Source organism: Tachyglossus aculeatus, chromosome 4 (assembly GCF_015852505.1).
Source record: "Tachyglossus aculeatus isolate mTacAcu1 chromosome 4, mTacAcu1.pri, whole genome shotgun sequence".
Taxonomy (NCBI): domain Eukaryota; kingdom Metazoa; phylum Chordata; class Mammalia; order Monotremata; family Tachyglossidae; genus Tachyglossus; species Tachyglossus aculeatus.
The window spans coordinates 82,049,339-82,066,878 of NC_052069.1; the positions used below are offsets into that span (position 1 = coordinate 82,049,339).

General features: G+C 45.6%; 1 protein-coding gene across 3 annotated transcripts in view; it reads left to right on the plus strand.

Moving 5' to 3' along the window:
• The window catches only part of NCALD (neurocalcin delta), a 470,303-nt gene extending 463,236 nt beyond the window's left edge, over positions 1-7,067 (plus strand). For 2 of the 3 annotated variants that reach the window (XM_038745843.1, XM_038745842.1), the window contains exon 5: positions 5,179-5,412. In XM_038745843.1, the coding sequence (XP_038601771.1) occupies positions 5,179-5,276 (98 nt within the window). In that variant the 3' untranslated portion in view covers positions 5,277-5,412. Of the gene's footprint in view, positions 1-5,178 lie in introns of all 3 variants that reach the window. The other variant, XM_038745844.1, reaches the window with a different exon arrangement.
• The last annotated feature ends 10,473 nt before the right edge of the window (positions 7,068-17,540 follow it).

The following is a 17,540-nucleotide window of genomic DNA, read 5'->3' on the forward strand; positions in this document are numbered from 1 at the left end:
TTAAGTCTGTGAGCCCCACGTGGGACAACTTGATTACCTTGTATCTACCCCAGCGCTTAGAACAGTGCTTTGCACATAGTAAGCGCTTAATAAATGCTATTATTATTATTATTATTATTATTATTATTATGCTTCCAACAAGCTTATCTCTGATACTGGTCTGTCTACCAGACAGGATGGAGGAAGAAAGTGAGGCCAAAGTGGCTGAAGTGGGAGCACAGGCCTGAGGATCTGGGCTCTAGTCCCGGCTCCACCGCTTGTCTGCTGTGTGTCTTTGGGCAAGTCATGTCACTTCTTCGTGCCTCAGTTACCTCATCTATAAAGTGGTAATTAAGACTGTGAGCCCTGTGTGGGACATGGGCTATGTCCAACCTGATTAGCTTGTGGCTACCCCAACACTTAGGGCAGTGCCTAACACACAGTAAGTGCTTAATAAATACTATAAAAAAAAATAGGGAACATTTGGGATGCATCCAACTCACTTTAGGCATCCCAGCATGCTCCTTACAGGGGTTTCTCAAGACTGGGAAGTAATTTAAGTCCCATTTTCTCTAAGGAAGGAGAAGTGGTAAATTAAGATGATTTCCAGATAATTTTAGCAAAAAAAAATCCCCTTTAACTCAATTTCTGGAAATAATTTTAATCTGAGCACAGAATTGCCTCATCTGGCATCTTCTCTTTGCTAGTGAAGATTTCAAGAAAGGGAGAAAAAATCAGGCAGTTGTTTTAGTCAGTGGAGCAGGTGTCAGATTTCTCCTTTTAATAATAATAATAGTAACAATAATACTAACAGCGGTATTTGTTAAGCACTTACTATGCCCTAAGGACTGTACTAAGCACTGGGTAGTTACAATAAAATCAGAACAGATTCTGTCCCATCTAGGACTCACCAACCAAGTGGGAGAGAGAACAGGTATTTAATTGTCATTTTAAGATGAGGAAACCAAGGCACAGACTTGTCCAAGGTCATAGAGCAGGTAAGTGGGAGAGCTGGGATTAAAGCACGTGGTTGCCAAACTATCGTGGCTCTGGTGAGGAAAAGAGAAGGACAGGAATCTGTGAATCATGAAGATTCAATCCAATTTCTTCTGTTTTCCTCCAAATTAGAATTGTTTTAGGGTGTTTAACCTAACCTCTGGGCCCTCATTTGCTATATTTGGTGGTGTTTCTCAGAGTAGCAGCTCCCTTTTCTTTCTGAAAAATCCTATTGGCCAATTAAACAGGCAGGTCATGAAGACCGTGATTCAGGCTCCAGAATGGTCAAAGCCCATCAAAGTGATGTCGGCTAGAGGGAAATAAAGGGTTGAAAAGATTTTCCAGGACAGGGCAAATGAACAAAGTTAGTCTTTATACATTTCTGGAAAGATCTGGCAGGTTGAACAACCTACATGGTTCAGTCAACCATTTAGCCACACCCAATTTTGTTCAATGGTTGAAACCTCAACTTGAAGGACTACTGGTTAGTTAGAAAAATGGACATTTCTATCACCGGGGTTCTGCTGTATTTCTGCTTCCTTGGCTCAGCAGTGATTTGGGGTGGTGAATTAAAGTGGTCTCTGACTATGTAAAATGTATAGTTTTCCAAAACTTTGATTATATTTTAAAATCAATACAGTATTTCAGAATATGAGTGCTTCTAGAGGGATTTGAAGCTTAAATTTTGGATCAATCAACCTAATCAATCAATAGTGTTTACAGAGCACTTACTATGTGCACAGTATTCATTCATTCATTCATTCAATCATATTTATTGAGCACTTACTGTGTGCAGAGCACTGTACTAAGCGCTTGGGAAGTACAAGTTGACAACATAGAGAGATGGTCCCTACCCAACAACGGGCTCACAGTCTAGAAGGGGGAGACAGACAACAAAACAAAACATGTGGACAGGTGTCATCAGAATAAATAGAAGTAAAGCTAGAAGCACATCATTAACAAAATAAATAGAATAAATATGTACAAGTAAAATAAATAGGGTAATAAATCTGTACAAACATATATACAGGTGCTGTAGGGAGGGGAAGGAGGTAGGGTGGGGGGGATGCGGAGGGGGAGAGGAAAAAGGGGGCTCAATCTGGGAAGGCCTCCTGGAGGAGGTGAGCTCTCAGTAGGAGCTCTCAGTACTGTACTAAAGACTTGGGTGAGTACAACAGTACAGTGCTTAGCCCATGGTAAGCACTTAATAAATATGATTGAATGACTACAAGAGTTGGGAGAAACAAATTTAAGATAGCTTAGAATCATTGCTTCACAACCCCAAACAGAACTAATTTTTTTTTCAGGTCTACATGAGCTGATGAGTTGCTAGATCCCCAATCTGTCCTATGGTTTGCTAGTGGACAGAATGGGAGCGAGTGTGGTCAGCAGGTGACAAGAACCAGTCACTGACAATTTACCTCTCCCCTGCCCTGGTTTTTATCTGACCTGAATCCAAGAAGAGCCATCCAGGCTTATTCTGAACAGATGGTTTGTTTCAAACTCTTTAGATGAATTGGATTTTGTCCTAAATCCTCATGGGAAAAAAATGGAATCTCTATTTGCTGCCCATTCTCTCCTCCTCTGTTTCCTTTGTCTTCCTTTTTTTACCTTATGGAGTTGGTTAAGCATTTACTCTATGCCAGGCTGGGGTAGATACATGCTAATCAAATTGGACACAGTCCATGTCCTACACGGGGCTCACATTCTTAATCCCCATTTTACAGTTGAGGTAACTGAGGCACGGAGAAGGGAAGTGACTGGCCCAAGGTCACCCAGCAGGCAAGTGGTGGGGCTGGGATTAGTTACAGTCTAGAGGAAGTATGAAGGAGGTGAACTGGATCTGCTAACTAGCTCCCTTGTGCTCTTAAAGTCTTATTGCAATTTCCGGGGGGTGGAGGGGAGAGAGAGAGAGAATGAATATGAATATATAAAAGCTGCAATAATCAATCAATCAATCAATCGTATTTATTGAGCACTTACTGTGTGCAGAGCATTGTTCTAAGCACTTGGGAAGTACAAGTTGGCAACATATAGAGACAGTCCCTACCCAACAGTGGGCTCACAGTCTAAAAGGGGGAGACAGAGAAAAAAACCATACTAACAAAATAAAATAAATAGAATAGATACGTACAAGTAAAATAGAGTAATAAATATGTACAAACATATATACAGGTGCTTTAAGGTCTTTAATAATAAGCCTTTAAGGTCTCAAGGGAGCTAGTTAACAGATCCAGTTTACCTCCTTTGTACTTCTTCTAAACTCTAAACTCATTGTGGGCAGGGAATATTGTTCTATTGTACTCTCCCAAGTGCTTAGTCCAGTGCTCTGCACACAGTAATAATAATAATGATGATAATAATGATGGTATTTGTTCAGTGCTTACCAAGCACTGTTCTAAGTGCTGGGGGGGATACAAGGTGATCAGGGTGTCCCACATGGGGCTCATACTTTTAATCCCCATTTTCCAGATGAGATAACCGAGGCACAGAGAAGTTAAGTGACTGCCCAAAATCACACAGCTGACGATACAATTGAATGAATGACTACTTAGAAAACATCAGTGCAGCAGCTAAAGGTGTCTAAACATACTGGGAATCAGACTGTTCTGTGCCCAAGGCAGAACGTTCAGTCCAGCCTCCTCCTTGGCTCAGATTAAGGGCCGCTTCCAAGCCTGATCCAGCTCCAACATTCTTCTCTGGTCTTTTTGGGGGCTACATCTAGACTAATAATAATAATAATAATAATAATAATGATGATGGCATTTATTCAGCCCTTACTATGTGCAAAGCACCGTTCTAAGCGCTGGAGAGGTAACAAGGTGATCAGGTTGTCCCACGGGGAGCTCACAGTCTTAAGCCCCATTTTACAGATGAGGTAACTGAGGCCCAGAGAAGTTAAGTGACTTGCCCAAAGTCACACAGCTGACAATTGGTGGAGCCAGGATTTGAACCCATGACCTCTGACTCTAAAGCCCGTGCTCTTTCCACTGAGCCACACTGCTTCTTATGGGCAGGGAATGTGTCACTCACCTTTGTAGTACTGTACGTACCCAAGCACTTAGTACAGTGCTCTGCAAGGTAAGTGCTCAATAAATAGCACTGATTGATTGATTCTTTCCTGATGGGAAAACAGGCAGCTCCAGGGGTGTATCCAGTAAGGGTGCAGGGGAGGTGGGGGGAAGGACTGATAATCCCGTCATGATGAACCCACTGTAGGGAGCAAAATAATGTATATGTTCCTACCCCAGTGCTTTGCACAATGTTGTAAGCTCCTTAATAATAATAATAATTATGGTATTTGTTAAGTGCTTACTTTGTGCCAAGTACTGTTCTAAGCTTTGAGGTAGATACAAGGTAATCAGGTTGTCCCAAGTGGGGGTCACAGTCTCAATCCCCATTTTACAGATGAAGCAACTGAGGGACAGAGAAATTTGAATAGCTTGCCCAAGGACACACAGCAGACAAGTGTCGGAGCTGGGATTAGAATCCACGTCCTCTGACTCCCAAGCCCGTCCTAATAATAATAATAATAATGGCATTTATTAAGTGCCTACTACGTGCAAAGCACTGTTGTAAGCACTGAGGAGGTTACAAAGTGATCAGGTTGTCCCACAGGGGGCTCACGGTCTTAATCCCCATTTTACAGATGAGGTAATGAGGCACAGAGAAGTGAAGTGACTTGCCTAAAGTCACACAGCTGACAACTGGCAGAGCCGGGATTCGAACCTGTGACCTTTGACTCCAAAGCCGTGTTCTTTCCACTAAGCCACGCTGCTTGTATGCAGGGCTTTCGTCTACCAAGTCTGTATTGTAGTGAATAGAGCATGGGCCGGCGAGTCAGAAGGTCATGGGTTCTAATCCCTGCTTCTCCACTTGTCTGCTGTATGACCTTGGGCAAGTCACTTCACTTCTCTGTGCCTCATTTACCTCATCTGTAAAAAAACAGGGATTGAGACTGTGAGCCCCACATGGGATAGGTACTGTAACCAACTCAATTTTCCTGTATCCACCCCAGCGCTTAGAACAGTGCCTGTACCATCATTATTATTATTGCTTTCCCAAGCACTTTGTACAGCACTCTGCACCCAATATGAGCTCGATAAATGCAAGCGATTGATTGATTGGCACACAGAAGACACTTAATTATTTTTATTAATGCTCATTATTGCGGGCAGTTTCACCCATGTTCTTGTTTTCTAGGAAAACTCTCCCTGGAAGAATTCATCCGAGGAGCCAAGAGTGATCCGTCGATAGTCCGACTCCTGCAGTGTGATCCCAGCAGCGCTGGCCAGTTCTGAACACCCCCCTTGTTTGGATGAAGTGTAGTGCTGCTTATTTTGGGTTTTTTATTATTATTATTAATGTTAATTTTTTTGCCAAACAACATTCATGGTGATGTTGCCGCTGTATGGCCCAATATGCCTTCTTCTGTGGCATCTGTTAGCTTCTTTCCTCGTGGATGTGATTACGAGAATGCTGAATGTTCTGATCAGCTTGTCGATAGCACGGACAGTGCTGTTTTACACGGACATTGTGGCGTTCGTGGTTTTAGAGTTTTTTTGGTTTGGGTTATTTTGTGTGGGGGGAGGAAGGGGGTGGTTAATGTATCTGTTTTCAAAGCTAGCGATCGGCAGTGATGAAAGAGTGAAATGCGCAGATTCTGACATGACTTTAGGCAGCTGTGTGACTCTCCCTGATGTGTCTGACGTACACTCAGTAAAGGTTAAAAGGGCAAATATCTTGGGTTCTGTTGCCCCAGAGCATGGGGTTATAGTCCATAGGCATATGTTGTCCTCCACTACAGGCCTGGAAAATTCCCCGGCGGTGACCCCATTTGATCCCCAAGCCAATTTCAGGCTGCTATTTCTAAGCTGTGAACATTTCAAAGGTGAATAGAGAAGAGGGAAAAAAACTCCCCCCCAAAACAGCTATTTTGGGCAGGTTTATACCAGTCCACTTAACGTTAAAAGTGAAATCTGAAATCCTTGTATACTGTATATTGCAAGTCAGACCCTCCCTGATAACCTCAGCTCTAAGGAAAGACGTGCAGAAAACGATGATTGTTGAGGGCTAAATGTCCAACTCATTTAAGGGAGATGTGTGTCCAAGGTGAAATCCTGGAGATCGTACTGATGCAGTGTTACAACCGAGGACTGTTTCCTTAGCTTATCGTAAGGGAGACTAGCTCATTGTGGGCAGGTAATGTATCTGCTTATTGTTATATCGTACTCTCCCAAGCACTTAGTACAGTGGTCTTCACACAATAAGCGCTCAATAAATGTGATCGAATGAATGATTGAATGAACAATGAATGTTCCTGCCTTGCTTGCAAGTACAATTCTCTGTTTGCACAAATGTCCCAACCGGTAGGTGTATGTATATTCTGTACTGAATGAAAAAGAAATGCAACTGGCGCCCAAAGCTTCGCTCAGGTCCATATTCTCATAGCATTCCAGGGGCAGGATTGACAGGGCAAGGAGCGGTCACATTCTTTGACCGTGTCATTGTTACAGTGGTGTAGAGGTTGTACCTTGTCGACTCCTTTAGCTTTCTGGCGACTGTTCAAATGCAAGGCGATAGTGTGCCGGACTCAGGCGGTGTGAGCCGCAAACTTCTGGATCTTCCCAAACAAGCCACAGTCTGATGTAGGGCAGGATGTTTAGATCAATGGGTTTTTTTTTTTTAATTTTTTTTCATTTCCCAAGTGGCCCCAGAAGTGTCTATAAAGGTTCCGATGGTCGCTACTGGCATTGTTGGGAGTGGGAGCAGCGTGAGTTTTTTTGTTTTGTTTTTTAAATGAGGAATTGGAAAGGTCTATCACTGTCCCAAAGGCCTCGGATGGTGGTGAGTGGTGGACATGGCAGGGTCTAGCTAAGATCTTCTTGCATGATTGAAGGTGAATTTTTGCCCCTGTAGGGGAGGGCTCACTGACTCAGAAATGGATGTTGTATTGCAGCTGAAGCTCTGCATTTCAAATTGGTGACCGTCTAATAACGATACTAATTATTAGTGTGCAATTTAAGTGTTTACTATGTGCCAAGTGCTGTGCTAAATGCTGGGGTACATGTCATCAGAGCAGCTGCAGTCCTTGCCCCACGTGGGGAATCACAGTCTAAAGAGGGTAAAGGACAGGAATTTAATCCCCATTTTGCAGATGAGGTGAAGGAGACACAGGAAAGTGAAATGACTTGCCCAAGGTCACACAGCGGGTGTATGGCAGAGTCGGAGCTAGAACTCCAAGTCCTGTGCTCTTCCCACTAGGCCACTGGAAGTTTCTGACCAGTGACATTTCGTTCTGAGAAGATAAAATGAAAACCACCCTAGGTTAAGTTCCGATTACCAGTCTGAGGTGATGGAAAGCAGTTTACCTGGGTAGCGATCTCTGGAACGCGGAAGAAACAATAGAGCATTTCCCGATAAGCAGATACAACAGACCCAGTTTCGTTAATTCAATCAATCAATATCAATGGTATTTATTGAGCACTATTATGTGCAGAGCACTGTACTAAGTGTTTGGGAAAGTCCAATGCAGCAGCAGACATGGTCCCTGCCCACAACAAACTTACTCCAAACATCTTTCTTTTCAGCAGTAGTTCAGCAGACTGGAAGGGCTTGGTCTCTGACCAGCCCCGTTAGCTAGGGCTTGGTCACGCAGTGTTGCAGAGGGGCCTGGAATAAGCAGCATGATATAGTGGATAGAGCACAGGCCTGGGGATCAGAAGGACCTGGGTTCTAATCCAGTCTCCTCCACTTGTCTGCTGTGTGACCTTGGGCAAGTCACTTGACTTCTCTGTGCCTCAGTTAACCTCATCTATAAAATGGGGATTGAGTCTGTGAGCCCCGTGTGGGACAGAGACCATCTCCAACCCAATTTGCTGTGTCCGCCCCAGCGCTTAGTACGGTGCCTGGCACACAGGAAGCGCTTAACAAATAACATAATAAACAATCAACAGATCCCATCATCAATCGTATTTATTGAGCGCTTACTGTGTGCAGAGCTCTTCCGGAATGACTCAAAGAATTTTTGAAGCTGTAGAGACAGATGGTCCCAGAGGAGACCTCCCCAGATAACACGCCGTCCATAGGAAGTTGCTCGAATAACCCACTCTGGTGGATCGAGTTTGGGGTTGTTCTTCCTTTCATCCATCTCATCCCCCACGGGGGACTAAGGCCCAACTTGAGCCGGGGGGAGACGTCTATGGCTGTCTGCTGGCCATTTCTGGACTCCCCCCACCGATGGACTCTGGAGAGACCCTGGACTGTCCCTGACCAGAAGAAACCTTGAGCGATTCCTTTGGGCCCAAGTTCCTTGATTGCAAACGTTTTGGCTTCCTCACCTCCTAGGGAGTAGAGAATTGCTAGAAAGGATCACGTCTGTTCGATCGGGATCCGAGACAGTGACCCTCCTTCCACGACATTTTGGGCAGGAGAAGTCTAAGGGAGTGGAGGCAGAGGAAGAAGGGGGATGGTTATTTTAGGGAATATCCCAAGTGACCTCAATGGGGAGGTAACCTCAGTGAGAAGGAAGCCTCAGCATCTCCTCTCAAGTCCCCGGACGAGCCTCGACGCCAAAAGCGAACCAGATGGGAGTGGCCAGGGTGGTGGAAGTTAAAGTCATCTTCAGACAAAGAGCCAAGGGAACTAAGGAGGGAAGGCAGCGTCAGAGCCTGATGCTGTTACCATGGCACCCCTATTTCCAGCAACAAATGGCATCTCTCCCTCTCCTCAGCTTCAGAAACTTGCCACCCAGAAGCTAATTTCTCATGTTGGGCTTCTTCCGTTCTGCGCCGGTCAGAATCACTTAATTTATGAATTCGCTAAAACTTGGGCTTAACATTGCAAGCCTGCATACTGACACTTGGCCAGAGGTTTGTCCTGATAATAATTCTTTCCTCGCAGCCACCCGGGACAGAAATAACTGGAGACATGGTTACCGTATACACGTTTTAATGGAATGTATTGAAATGATTCTTTGACTTGCCTGCCTCTGACCATTTCTCTTATTTCTCTGGATTACCATCCTCTTCTATCCTTCCCAGAAGCTGCCAGTAAGCACTTTGTCTGTACTTTTAATCAAATGCGCCCTAATGGAATTTGTTAAATGGGCATCAGCAGCACCCAGAATACTGAAACATATAAAGTTTTGTGTTACTTCTGCGCTGTTCTGCTAATTGTCGTTATTGTGTTCAGGGAACGCCCCATCCAAATTCAAGCCGACCTGTGATCTGTAAAGGACCGAAATAAATTGCCTCACAACTCAAAGGAGTACAAAATGTGGAAAGGTTGTTTGGTGCTGTTTATTCCAGATATTTTCGAGACCCCCCCAGGCTCCCTCCCATCTCTGTGGTTGACCAGGTTTCGTTGCACGAACATTGACTTGGGCATACTCTGTTAGAAAATTGCACCTCCATTTCCGACAGGGAAGCTGCGTGCCCTAGTGGATAGAGCACGAGCCTGGGAGTTAGAAGGACCTGGGTTATAATCTCGGCTCTGCCGCTTGTTTGCTGCGGAACCTTGGTCAAGTCACTTTCCTTCTCTGGGCCTCAGTTTCCTCATCTGTAAAACGGGAATTAAGTCTGTGAGCCACTTGTGGGACAGGGACAGTGTCCAACCCAGTCACCTTGTATCTGTCGCAGCACTTAGAACAGTGCCTTGCCCAGAGTAAGTGCTTAACAAATAGCACAATCATTGTTATTATTACCATTGTTATTATTTGCACAGTGTTTGTAAATAGTGTGCTGGGATTTAAGCCTTGGGCAGTTTTTTGTCTGTTGCGTGATCCGAGACAGGGACTGTGTCCCACCTGATTAGCTTGTATGTATCCCAGTGCTTAGAACAGTGCTTGACACGTAGCAGCGTCGCTTAGTGGATAGAGCACGAGCCTGGGAATCAGAGGGACCTGGGTTCTAATCCCGAGCTCGGCCATATGTCTGCTGCGTGAACTTGGGTAAGTCACTTCACTTCTCTGGGCCTCAGTGACCTCATTCGTAAGAAGGGGATTAAGATCGTGAGCCTATGTGGGACAGGAACTGTGTTCAACCTGATTAACTTGTATCTACCACAGCACTTAGAACAATTCTAAGCACTTTACAGGTACCACAATTATTATTAGTATTAGCAAATACTATTATTGTTATTAGTAGTAGTGGTAGTGGTATTATCTCCGTGTGAAAGCCATGGCTATTGGAGGAGCTGCTGTCTCAGGTGGCCCCTGAGGTTTTAGCTCCCTGCCTGCACAGATGTCACCACCAAGCCTGGGAAAGAAATGGAGACCCCTGAGCCAGCCCGGCCCCTCATATCCCCTCCCAGCAGGAGGGGCCTATGATATGGGTGCATTTTGTAGCCAATCCCTCAGCCAGACTCCTACCTTTTTATTTTATGATATTTTTTAATTGTGTTTGTTAAGCTCTTACTATATGTCAAACTGTTCTAAGCACTGGAGTTGGTACAAGTTAATTATCTCAGTCACAGTCCCTGTCCCTCATAGGGTTCACAGCCTAAGTTTGTTTGGGGGGCATTTGGGAAGTGCTTACTTTATGCCAAGTGCTATACTAAACACTGGGGTAGCTACAAGATAATGAAGTTGGACACAGTCCCGGTCCCCCATAGTGCTCACAGTCTAAATAGGAGGGAGTGGGATTTATTTTGCACATAGTAAGTGCTTAACAAATACCAAAATTATTATTATTTAATCCCCATTTTATAGATGAGGAAGCTGAGGCCCAGAGAAGTTAAGTGAGTTGCCCAAAGTCACACAGGAGATGACCAGCAGAGCCGGGATTAGTACCTAGATTCTCTGACTCCCAGGGCCAAGGTCTTTCTACTAGGCAACGAGACATCTTCCCCTTTTTTTATGGTATTTGTTGAGCACTTACTGTGTGCCAGGCACTGTACTAAGCACGGGGGTAGATACAAGCTAATCGGATTGGACACAGTCTGGGTCCCACATGGGCCTCACAGTCTTAATAATAATAATGGCATTTATTAAGTGCTTACTATGTGCAAAGCACTGTTCTAAGCACTGGGGAGGTTACAAGGTGATCAGGTTGTCCCACGTGGGGCTCACAGTCTTCATCCCCATATTACAGATGAGGTAACTGAGGCACAGAGAAGTTAAGTGACTTGCTCAGTCACACAGCTGGCAATTGGCAGAGCCAGGATTTGAACCCATGACCTCTGACTCCAAAGCCCACGCTCTTTCCACTGAGCCACGCTGCTTCTCTGAGCCACGCTGCTTCTCTCAATCCCTATTTTACAGTGAGATAACGGTTTAGGGAAGTTAAGTGACTTGCCCAGGGTCTCATAGCAGATGAATGACAGAGCTGGGATTAAAGACCCAGGCCCTCTGACTCCCAATCCTGTGCTCTTTCCACTAGTCCTCACTGCTTCTCTTCCCCTGCCATCCATCCCTTTCCTCTCCCAACCCAACCCCTTAAGGATGAGCTATGAAGAGATCTTTTTAAAAGCCATCCTTAGTACTTCCCCCACCCCCTGCCAATCTCATATTCCCTTCCGGCTTTAATGCTTTGCTTTTCCTCATTGTTTCCTTTCCTGTCTCAAGGCTATTGCTGCAGAGGCGAAGACATCTGGCTGGTCCAGGGCCACTTGTCCACTGGGAGAAAAGGGCAGTTACTCTGGATCCATCCCCGACCCATCGTCAGAGACTCACAGATGAACAGGGAGAGAGGACATGCCAAGCACGAGGTTTCTTGGTCACTTCCCCTTTCACCCCCATGATCCCTTTAGTGTATAAGATCCTCGCGTGGCAGGGAACAGGCACTTCTTTGTATTGTTCTCCCCAAGCACTTAGTGCAGAGCATGATAACAATAATAATAATAATTATGGTATTTGTTAAGCGCTTACTGTGTGCCAAGCACTGTTCTAAGCTCTGGATGTAGTAGACGCTCGATAATTACTAACAATCTATCAATCAGCGGTGTCTATTGAGTGCTTACTGTGTGCAGATCACTGTATTAAGTGCTAAGTGCTTGAGAAAGCGCAGTACAATAGAATTGATAAACAAGGTCCCTGCCCATGAAGAGTTTACAGTCTGGAGGGGAAGGCAGATGTGAAAGGAAATTAATAATAATCATAATAATACTTTTGGTATTTTTAGTAATAATAATAATAATGGCATGTATTAAGCACTTACTATGTGCAAAGCACTGTTCTAAGCGCTGGGGAGGTTTACAAGGTGATCAGGTTGTTCCACGGGGGGCTCACAGTCTTCATCCCCATTTTACAGATGAGGTAACTGAGGCACAGAGAAGTGAAGTGACTTGCCCAAAGTCACACAGCTGACAAGTGCTGGAGTCGGGATTTGAACCCATGACCTCTGACTGCAAAGCCCGTGCTCTTCCCACTGAGCCACGCTGCTTCTATTTTTGAAGCACTTACTATGTGCACCAGGCACTGTAGTAAGAGCTGGGGTGGATACAAGCAAATTGGATTGGACACACTCCCTCTCCCACATGGGGCTCACAGTCTCAATCCCCATTTTACAGATGAGGTAACTGAGGCACAGAGAAGTGAAGCGACTTGCCCAAGGCCACAAAGCAGACAAGCGGTGGAGCCGGAATTGGAACTCATGACCTCCTGACTCCCAGGGCTGTGCTGTCTACTCTGCTGCTCCACTACTTACTCCTCTTTCAGAAAGGAGAAATGGCGGAGCGTAAGGCTGTGTATATTTAAGTGCTGTGGGGCTGAGGGTGGAGTGAATCCCAAATGCTTAAGATGGCATTTATCCGCACACTCCTACTAGTTGAGCTGCATCCTCTCTCTACCTACCAAATCTGAATTTGAACATGCATTCTGCCATCCATCCCTGCATTCCCTCGCCCCCACCCTCTCCCCTACCATGAGGGGAAGCAGTGTGGTCTAGCAAAAAGAGCACATGCCTGGGAGACAGAGGATGTGGGTTCTAATCCCACCTCTGCACATGCTGCTGTGTCACCTTGGGAAAGAAACTGAAGTTCTCTGTGCCTTAGTTACCTCTTCTGCAAATGGGGATTAAAACCATGAGGCCCCTATGGGGCAGGGACTGCATCGAACCTGATTACCTTATATCTACCCAAGTGCTTAGAACAGCGCTTGGCACATAGTAAGTGCTTAACAAATACCACAATTATTTATTATCTGCCCCCTTCCCAGTTATGTTGCTCTGGTAGTGAAGGATTAGCTTTGAGAGATATGGGCACCTCCCTGTTAGTCGTTGCTCAGAGCCTTGCAATGGCTTTGCTGCTAATCAATTAGAGTGGGGGGAATGGGGAGGGGGAAGGAGTGAAGAGGCCTGGACAGGAGTATCTTGGCAAGAAAACCTCTTCCAACCATTGTCCCCGTCCAGACAGTTGGGATAATGTCTTGATGTTCCTAGGTCTGAGGGAAGAGGTATTGGGGTCTGAGCAGGAACCCCCATTTTCAAGGCCAGCTTGGGGTGAGAAGTCTGTTTCCTAAGTGTTTGAGAATCAATCAATGGTGTTTATTGAGTGCTTACCCCTTGGAGAGCAGTATACTAAGTGTTAGGGGGAGAACAGTATAATAGAACAGGCAGACACAAGCCCTATCCATTAGGAGCTCACAATCCAGAATGGGAAATAGACTTTAAAATAAATTACTGATAGATGTAGAAGCAGCATGGCTTAGTGGATAGAGCTTGGGTCTGGGATTCTAAACCCCAGCTTCACCACTTGTCTGCTGTGTGACCTTGAGCCAGTCACTTCACTTCTGTGTCCCTCAGTTACTTCATCTGTAAACTGGGAATAAAGATTGTGAGCCTCACGTGGGACAGCAACTGTGTCCAACCTGATTAGCTTGTATCTGCCCCAGTGCCTAAAACAGTGCTTGACACATAGTAAGCACTTAACAAATAACCTCTTTATTATTTTTGTTTTGTACATAAGTGTTTGTGGGGTTGATGAAAGGGTGGATATCAAGTGCTTAAAGGGTACAGATCTAAGTTCATAGGCATATCAGAAGGGAGGAGTAGAGGAAATGAGGGCCTCTTGGAGAAAATATGATTTTAATAAGGCTTTGAATAGGAGGAAAGTGGTAGTCCGTCATATATGAAGGGGAAGAGCATTCCAGGCCTGAGGGAAGGATCGGTGGTGAGATAGATGAGATTGAGGAACAATGAGTAGGTTGGTGTTAGAAGAGTAAAGTGAAAGTGCTGGCTTGTAGTAGGAGATGAGCAAGGTAAGATAGGAGGGGGAAGCTGAGTGCTTTTATGCCAGTGGTGAAGAGTTTCTGCTTGATATAGAAGTGGATGGCCAACCATTGGCAGTTCTTGAGGAATGGGGAAAAATGGACTGAACTTTATTTAGAAAAATGATCTGGGCAGCAGAGTGAAGTACGAATTGGAGTTGGGAGAGACAGGAAGACAGGGAGGTCAGCTAGGAGGCCGTTACAGTGATCAAGGATGAATAGGATAAGTGCTTGGATCAACATGGTGGCAATTTGGTTAGAGAGTAAAGGGCAGATTCTGGGTGTTGAGTAGGTAAAATCAACAGGATTTGGTGACAGTTTGAAAAAATTGTTTGAGAGACATGAGTAGAGTTTAATGCCAATGCCAACGGGCTTGTGAGATAAGGAGGATGGTGGTGTCATCTGAAGCGATGGGGAACTCAGAGGAGGGCAGAATTGGGGTAGAAAAATAAGGAGTTCTGTTTTGGACATGTTAAGTCTGAGGTCTTCTCAGGGCATCTAAGTGGAGATGTCCTGAAGGCAGGAATAAATTCAAGACAGGAGAGAGAAGACAGGGCTGGAGATGTAGATTTGGGAATCATCGGCATAGGGATGATAGTTGAAGCCATGGAAGCGAATGAGTTCTCTGAAGGAGTAGGATTAGAAGGAGAATAAAGGAGGATCCAGAACTGAGTCTTCAGGGACCCCCACTGTGAGAGGGAGGGAGGCAGAGGAGGAGCCCTTGAAAGAGACTGAGAAAGAGAGGCCAGAGAGCTAGGAGAATCAGAAGAGAACGGTGTAAGTGAAGCCAAGCAGCATGGCTGAGTGGAAAGAGCCCGGACTTTGGAGTCAGAGGTCATGGGTTCAAATCCTGGCTCCACCACTTATCAGCTGTGTGACTTTGGGCAAGTCATTTCACTTCTCTGAGCCTCAGTTGCCTCATCTGTAAAATGGGAATGAAGACTGGGAGCCCCCCCGGGATAATCCGATCACCTTGTAACCTCCCCAGTGCTTAGAACAGTGCTTTGCACACAGTAAGAGCTTAATAAATGCCATTATTATTATTATTATTATAACATTTTCAAGGGAAGGCATTGATACACAGTGTTGAAGGCAGCTGAGAGGTCGAGGAGGATTAGGATGGAGTAGAGGATATTGGATTTGACAAGGAGGAGGTCATTGGTGACCTTAGAGAGGGCAGTTTCCATAGTGTTAAGGGGGTGGATTGGAAGGGGTCAGGAGAGAAGTGAAGGAGAGGAAGTGGAGACTGTGAGTGTAAACAACGTGCTCAAGGAGTTCGGATAGTCAGGGAGCATTCGTTCCCCAGACTTCTAGATTATCCCCAGCATCACCGGGCCTAACGGAAGCCATTTCCCAAATGGGGAATCCCAGCGCCGAATCCCAGGGTCCGATTTCCTGCTCCAGCCAGAACAGTCTTTGAGCCATTATTAGCAACCCAATAGCTCCAGGTCCTGACAGCAAAAAGGAGTTGTTAGGGGCTTCCTCGCCTAATAATGTTATCATTTGTCTAGGCCCTGTATGGTTGTTGAGGCAGACCATGATTCAGGGGCTCAGTGGAAGCAGATCTGATTCCCTCAGCCTCAAGACAGTCACTGAGCTCTGAACAGCTGGGCAGGCGGGGCAAGCAGTGACGGGGGCCGGGGAAGGGGGGGTGGTCAGAAGCAGGGAGAGTAACTGCCTCCCCATCCCAGATTGCCCCTTGGGATGACACTTTCCTGCCAGCTCCCAAAATGGTGGGATGCCAACTGAGAGAATTGCTCCAAACCAATCATTCATATTTATTGAGCCCTTACTATGCGCAAAACACTGTACTAAGAGATTGGGAGAGTACAGTATAACAGAGTGGGTAAACACAGTCCCTGTCTATGAAGGGCTTACGGTTTGGAGGGGCAGATAGACATTAAAATAAATTACAGAAAGGGGAAATGGCAGAGTGTAAGGCTAAATGGAAGGTTGATCAGCCGGGATGATTAAGAGGGTCAGGAGATCCAGCGATTAAAATGGGCCTTGTTTTCCTGATAGTCACAGAGCAACAGCAGCCCCCAAGATCTGTGTGTGAGGAGAGGGGGTATTGAGGGGGCCGGTGTGTAAAAGAGAGCCTCAAGTGTAACCTGGTGAAATTTGTGACTGATTTGCATGCTCTCCCAACTACTTGCTTAGACTGCATCACTCAATAATTGCTTGTTGGCAGAGCAACACTTTCTCCTCAGGCAATTTTCAAGTTAAAATGGTATTATGATGCCCTGGGAGGTTGTCACCGCTTGACTTTTCCTCTTCTCATTTCCTCCTCCCCAGGGATCAGATCCCTTCTGCCAGAAGTGTGTGGCAGAGGTGGCCGGGCCCAAGGAAGAAGGCAAAGGCACCCAGCAACCCTGGCTTGGCCCCTGTTTGGAGGGCGGGCTTGGAAGTAATATTTGTGGGGGTGATGGTTACAGCAGTGTGGTCTAGTGGATAGAGCAAGGGCCTGGGAATCAGAAAAACCTGGGTTCTAATCCCAGCTCTGCCACTTTTCTGCTGGGTGTCCTTGGGCAAGTCACTTCACTGGCCCTCAGTTCCCTCATCTGTAAAATGGGGATTAAGACCATGAGCCCAATGTAGGACTAAGACTGTGACCAACCCAGTTAACTTAGTACAGGGCCTCGAACATAGTACGTGCTTAACAAATGCCACCGTTGTTGTTGTTGTTATTATTTGGAAGTTGCCCTCTTCCTCCCTGTCCCATGACTCTGAGGCAGTGGCTTATTATGGGTGGTAATGGGGAAAGTTGAACCTGTGATGAGAGATGCTTTTCTCTCATAATGGCATAATAAATGCCATTATTATTATTATTATTATTATAACATTTTCAGGGGAAGGCGTTGATACACAGTGTTGAAGGCAGCTGAGAGGTCGAGGAGGATTAGGATGGAGTAGAGGATATTGGACTTGACAAGGAGAAGGTCATTGGTGACCTTAGAGAGGACAGTTTCCATAGTGTTAAGTGGGTTGATTGGAAGGGGTCAGGAGAGAAGTGGAGGAGAGGAATAACAAGCTCTCATATGTCTCATAACATATTATGTTATCTCTCATAATGGGGATATAGCTATCAGCAGCAGATGCAGCCATGGGTCGGTGGTCTCGGGAACTGAGGTGGGGTGGCGGACTGAACGAGACGCTGACTCTTAGGTCAGGGCACTCTCAGTGAGTTGGAGGACCCAGTCTCTGTAGGCCTTGTTGCTTAGACCTTTGTCTATCAGAAACCCCTCCCTCAAACCCTCTCTCAGCCCCTGAAATCCACAGCCGTACACCCGGTGGAGAGACTGAATGAGAACAGGATCAATCAATCAATCAATCAATCGTATTTATTGAGCGCTTACTATGT